Source organism: Glycine soja, unplaced genomic scaffold (genome assembly GCF_004193775.1).
Source record: "Glycine soja cultivar W05 unplaced genomic scaffold, ASM419377v2 tig00015409_1_pilon, whole genome shotgun sequence".
NCBI classification, from domain to species: domain Eukaryota; kingdom Viridiplantae; phylum Streptophyta; class Magnoliopsida; order Fabales; family Fabaceae; genus Glycine; species Glycine soja.
In genome coordinates, this window is record NW_021143707.1 from 13,743 (window position 1) to 19,996 (window position 6,254).

Below are 6,254 nucleotides of genomic sequence, written 5' to 3' on the forward strand. Positions count from 1 at the left end.
TTACTTATGTAGTATACATTATATACATTATAGTTTTAATTTTTATAAATTATTTTATTTTCGTTGTTGTCACTATTTATTGTTTTACGATTCTGGTCCTTGTCACTATTAACGGATGATGTGATAATCATCTATTAGAAAATACTAATACCACGTACCCATGATGTTTCTATAAAAATATATATGAGAACTAAAATGAAGTTCACTCGAATATGACAGTGTAAAGTTTGTACGTTACAAAAATTTCAAGCACCAGCAGCTTTCAACGTGTATAGTATACTCAGGACGACATACGTTTTTAGCTATGCAATATCTTTCTTCCATTGCTTTCATATTCTCGGAATAATAAGAAGAAAAATCAAGCTTTCCAAAGCTTTCTATAACCCAACAAACAAAATTGAGAACTTGAAGCTTCCGAAACTATGAAGACATGCTTATTTGTATTGCAATATTTTTCTTGGTTTAATTTTTATATTCACGGGATAATAACAAGAAACATATAGAAGGTTTAAAATAGTTTTCTGAACGTAAACTGAGCTAGGCAGCTCTACACGGCTGTTTCTCTACTTGCTCGCTCGTCTAAGCTTCTGAGGAGTGAAACAATATTTTGACATAGTAATATGAATATGACATGGTTACTTTCCAAAGAAAGTGGGCCACAAGGGACAATGGTTCAAAGAATATCACAAGATCCTGCTATGTTAATACAAATTCATTTCAATCATTAACACCCGGACAGAATTACTAGAAACAGTCTATATTGTAACTGAAAAAAGAAAAAACCACTGTTGCGGAGTCAACAAAATATGGAGTCTCAATTTCCCCTTCCTGTTTTCTTTCCACAACTAGAGGCCTCTAATGCTTACAATGGCATGGGTGACAGGAGATCCTCTAGGGTTCATCAGGTAGGTGGAAGTTAATTCATCTGGTTCTTCTCTTGAACAAAAGATGAAGATGTTGTCTAGACAGATGGAGATTATGATGAAGGCTCAGGTGTAGATGATGACACCCACGCCCCCACACTCCTCCAAAATATATGTATTGAATTACAATAACAGTAATGCCAAAATAATTGAATTACAATAACGATTTTTAACAAGAAAAACTATATTTTGGGTCGAACTTATATTTGGATTCCAAATATGTATTCTTTGATAATGATAGAAAGAATTTGAAAACAGACTTCATTACAAACCATGTTACTTACAATTGTAATATATTTATCAAAGCAGGAGAAGATTACATCTGCTGGGAAGAATATAAAAGAATGAAATTGGTATTTCTATAAAATTGTCAATTTCTATACAATTGTTTTTACAGTGAATTTACTGCTCAGACAAATAAATTCATCCTTATCACCATCTGCTTCAAGAGGAAATAGATGGGATAATACAACTCCAATGTTGAAAGGAAACACATGTCAAGAGGATGCCACCTTGGGTACCTCCAACAATTTCCATACCATCAGCAAACCACTCTCATCTCCAGTGAAGAAGAGGCCACCAGGACCTAACTCAATCAATGCCACATCTTTCTTGGCAAATAAACGTCCCCTCTCTGAAAATCTGTTGAAAAAACATCATCAGAGGATGCAACAAAAAAATAAGAAATATTACCATGACGGAGGTACAGTAACAAAAAGAAACGTGAATAATTTAGATTTACTTACGAAGGCAATTCATACATGTGAACTGAATTGTCTCTGCACGAGGAAAATAATATTGGCTTTCCCTCTGCATCAGGCATCCCAAAGAGTGAAACAACACCCTGTATTATAAAAAAATCATCAATTTAGGAGATTGACCAACTCGTCAGCATTATAAGAAATATCAGCTTGACTTCTTACACATGAAAATAAAACCAAATGATATTTCAACACATAAGATTAAGTCAACGCTTACATTTTCTTCGGTGTGTGTATATATCACTTCCAAAGATCCTGCTTCAATGCATGCCCAGACTTTAATTGTGCAGTCAGATGAACTTGACAACAGATATTGATCCCAACAGATAAGGGATGTGACTGCATCAGTATGATCATTAAGTGTCATTGTACACTGTAATGTATCCATGTCCCAGACCTGAAGAAGACAAAATAACAACATCCGGTCGTTACAGGACAGTTCAAAGAAAATTACATATCCTTTTCTCAGAAAAAATTCTCATGTTAATAAAGAAAAATAGAATCCTCAACAACAGACATACCTTTATGCTTTGGTCCATTGACCCGGAGTACAGCATCTGGCATCCAACCGCCAGACAAACCACTGCTTTAGTGTGGCCAGTGAGAGACGCAACCAGTTCAAAAGGAGAATCGGCTTTAGAGCTTCCTCTCCAAGCAAAAAAGACACCATCCTGAAATTTTAAATAAAACAAATTTTAACTCACCCCAGAAAAAAAGAATTCGGTTAGGGGAATATCATTGGACAATATTAATAACATGGTTAGTTACCTCTGCACCAGCAAAGAGTGTATTGTTGCCAACAGTCATGGCACGGACTCGGCCTTTGGGTCCATCAAGAGTAAACTCTGACATGGTCTGGATATTCCAAGCCTTCACAACAACCACAGCCACATAATCAGTTTGCATGTACTACTCCTATGATTAGACATTATCATACATCAAAACAAAACAATGACAGATAAGAGCTTACCTTGACAGCATTTTGCAGACCAACAAAAATCCATGACCCCTCACTGATCAAAGAGGTAACCTCAGCACCAAGATTGATGACTTTAGCACATTGACCAGTATGGCAGTCCCATATCCTAACTGTCCCATCAGTGCTGCCAGAATAAAGTTTGTCGGATCCAACAGGAAGTGCGATGCCAGTGATAACCTGTTTTCAAAAGCTTTAATTTAACTACTACAAAAAATATTAACATGATGCGGAGGCTCACAAATTCTAGCATTTCCTAGGAAACTAGGGAAGAGAATGCTTTTTCAAAAAACACTTATTCCGTTATTCTAGCATATAGTTACATTATAAAACTCTATGACTGTAATCAATAATTGTTAAAACATTCATCAATTATTAAGTCAGATATCAATTTTGATTTAATCATTATGCTAAAAATGAACTATGAAAGAACTTTAAATATAATTTTGGTGTGTTAAATACTAAATGGAGGTTCAAGAGTCAAGTACCTTCTTATGTTCTTGAAGTTTCGTTACTGTGGAAAACCCATCACCACGAAACCATGAATGCAGATACAGGCATTGTTCACCATGTACACAATTGTTGTTGATCCAGTATTTACATATCCTTGGTGATGATTTCTTGAAAGCCTTAGCAACCCTTGTTGCATCTCCTCTATCTCCATTATCTCTAAGCAATGCTTTCTTTGAACCATATTTCGGGGTATTCTCAGAGGAGGAATGGGGCTTTTTTCCGTAGCTATATGCAGTATTGCCATAACCACAAGCAGCAGGTGGAGATGGTGTCTCTATGTGCACAAATCTGCATGGATTTCTGTTACATTTTCCAGCTCTCCAATAAGAGCATGTTGTTCTACCAATGCGCTCAGTCCTTCGTGCAAACTTTGTATCCATGATATTCTAAAAAACACACATGGCATTGTAATGACATCCCAGATCAGGTACTGTATCCTATCAATAAAATTCTCCATGGCTCATGCTTTCAGTCATTCACTCAATGATTAAATCCCAGCCATAGACTTAATTCTTCATCCAAAACCCAAAACCTTTTGGCTCCCAAATTTTCCATTCCCAAAATAACAATCGTAAAGCAAGTGATGAACGGCAACAAACTATGTTGATCGAGGAAGATCAACAACATCAAGATCAAAACCCATTGAAGACTTGGATCAAAGACCAATAATTTAACCCTGATCAGCAACGTCAATAGAGACTCTCCCCAAACCCCAAATTAGGGTATTGCCGATCCTAATGAAAACCCCGATAATAAATAAATTGAAAGGAACCCTAAACGCGAAACCCTATATTTGCATCGTGGAAGCGCAGAAAACTTCACTGAGATAAATGAAGTCGGATAGAACATAGATTCTCGCAGATCATCCATCACAAACCCTAAAAGAAGTATTAGCTATTCGCGTTCGGAGAAACAAACCTGAGTGGTAGAAACTAGCAAAAGCTTCAGAATTCAACTCTCTTGATTTGTTGGAAGGATTGTTGAGAGAAAAAACAGAGAGCAAAATAAGGCTTCTATTTTCTTAATCAAACGTTGGTGTATGTTGCCAATGTTGTGTGCTTATTTATAGTTTCTCTGTTAGCTTGTAAAGCACGCAACAATAAGATGAGATATAGGATTTTTTTTTAAAAAAGACATTTGCCGTTATATAAGGATAAATTATGGCTTAAAAAAAGATACTTATTTTCTTTCAAAAAAAAAATTATTTCTGAAATTTAATATTTTGAAGATAATTTGAATTTACTTATGAAAATATTAGTTTTGAGTTTCAATTTATAAAATTATTTCTAGTGTGTGAAGTTACCTTTTGTTTGGATTAAAAATTTTAAAATTCTAGGAATTTGGAATGTCTAGAATTTAACTTGTTTTGATTTTAATTTCTTTTATTTTTTAAATTCTTTGTTTAGATAAATCAATTCAATTTTTTTCAATTTTAAATGCTTTATTTTGATAAGGCAATTCAATTTTCTTCATATGCAAAAATTTCAATTTTATATTTTAAATAGATGAAATTTTAATATTAAACTTTATAGAAAACAAACACAATCTAATTTTGAAATATTAATTAAAAAATATATTTCAATTTTTAATAATTTAAAAATACAAAATATTTATAATTTTAACTATGGTTGTATTGTTTGACCACAATTAGTGATGTTTTAAAATTGACATCAACCAAGACTATTTTTCAACTAATATCAAATGGGGTTTTTTTTGTCAAAGTAAGCCGGAAATATTTTTCTGTTAGACAAGTGACCTCAGATATCTTAAGATACGGGGTTGAATTAAGATATCAAAAACTATTTTCCTACTTAAAATTTTAACTCTCCATTTTAAAATTCTCAGTGTACCCTTATTATGAATTACTTAACAAGACAATTTAAAATAAACTTCTTTAATGCAAAAAACAAAAAAATAATAAATAAAAGAAGTTTAAGGGAAGAGAAAGTGCAAACTCAGTTAGTTTATACTGGTTCGGCCACGCATTGTGCATACGTCCAGTCCCCAAGCAACCCGCTTGAGATTTCAACTATCTTGTAAAATTCCTTTTACAATGTCTGAACCACACAAGGACAACTCTTCCTTTGTGTTCAGATAACCATACAACAAGAGACCCTTGGTCTCTTAATCAATTCTCTTGAATAAGAAAAGGAAGAAGAAGAATTATCTCTTTTAAGAGAAAGATGATATAATGAAGATCACTCAATGATTCCTTATTGAATTTGCAAGTGTTTTGGCCAAGGAATGTTTTAGAGGATAAGACAATTTTGTTTTTGAGAGGATGCGACTCTTTGTGCAGAAAAACTCTAAGGAAATTCGTGTCCCAAGTCACCTATTTATAGGCCTTTGAAAGCTATTAAAAAAACTCTTGAACAGATGTGACTCTTGAGAGTTATTTTCGAAAATTCCTCCTGGTAATCGATTACAAGTCTTGCGTAATCGATTACAGGCTTTAAAATTTGAGTTCAAATTTTTAATAGGTGTTATAAATAGTATCAACTGCTGGTAATTGATTACAAGAATTGTGTAATCGATTACATGCTTTCAAAAATATTTAAAAATATTTCAGAAAGCGTTTTGGCCATTGATCATCGATAACATCCTCGGGTAATCGATTACCAGAGAGTAAATACCATATTTTAAAATTTCAAACAAGCATCCTTTGGCCAAACCTTTGCATCATCAATTAATGAAAGCTTTCTAAGACTATTAAGGACTAACTTCAACATTTATCTTGGATTTCTTGGAGTCTTGTCTTGGATCAACCATAAGAAGCGCGTTTCTTTGGCATCATCAAAACTTCATGATATATTTGCTTATACAATCTCCTCTTTTTTTATGATGACAATATCCTGAAATCAAGATAAACTACATACAATTGATAATGCGTTCACACAACCCTTACTCCTCCTAACTTTTGGAATTTATGCCTAAGTTTATAAATCTTACCCTTGTTCTCTCCCCCTTTGGCAACATCAAAAAGCCAAAAATGGTTAAAGAAAAAAACTAAGTAAATGTCTAAACAAAGCACAAGTTATTCATAAACTAAATCAATCCAGAGAATAATCCACACAAGTCTTA

The 6,254-nt window shown here is 33.5% G+C and overlaps 1 protein-coding gene across 2 annotated transcripts; it reads right to left on the minus strand.

Moving 5' to 3' along the window:
* Positions 1 to 1,255: 1,255 nt before the first annotated feature.
* On the minus strand, positions 1,256 to 4,190 carry LOC114404267 (zinc finger CCCH domain-containing protein 48-like). 2 transcript variants are annotated; one of them, XM_028367315.1, is made up of 7 exons: positions 3,149 to 4,190; positions 2,655 to 2,840; positions 2,453 to 2,554; positions 2,206 to 2,355; positions 1,902 to 2,081; positions 1,685 to 1,767; positions 1,256 to 1,565 (listed from the first exon to the last, which is right to left on the minus strand). In XM_028367315.1, the coding sequence occupies exons 1-7, from the start codon at positions 3,551 to 3,553 to the stop codon at positions 1,421 to 1,423; spliced, it is 1,251 nt and encodes a 416-aa protein (XP_028223116.1). In that variant the 5' UTR covers positions 3,554 to 4,190; the 3' UTR covers positions 1,256 to 1,420. The 2 variants fall into 2 exon arrangements, with proteins under 2 accessions (XP_028223116.1, XP_028223115.1); XM_028367314.1 differs by having other exon boundaries at positions 1,670 to 1,767.
* Between the last annotated feature and the right edge of the window lie 2,064 nt (positions 4,191 to 6,254).

What these genes read in the sequence shown, in the direction of transcription:
- LOC114404267 (XM_028367314.1), bottom strand. Translation starts at nt 3,553, where the DNA reads ATGGATACAAAGTTTGCACGAAGGACTGAGCGCATTGGTAGAACAACA. An exon ending in GTCTGCAAAATGCTGTCAAG is followed by an intron (nt 2,555 to 2,654) that starts GTAAGCTCTTAT and finishes GTTGTTGTGAAG; the next exon opens with GCTTGGAATATCCAGACCAT. An exon ending in ATACACACACCGAAGAAAAT is followed by an intron (nt 1,768 to 1,901) that starts GTAAGCGTTGAC and finishes TTTATAATACAG; the next exon opens with GGTGTTGTTTCACTCTTTGG.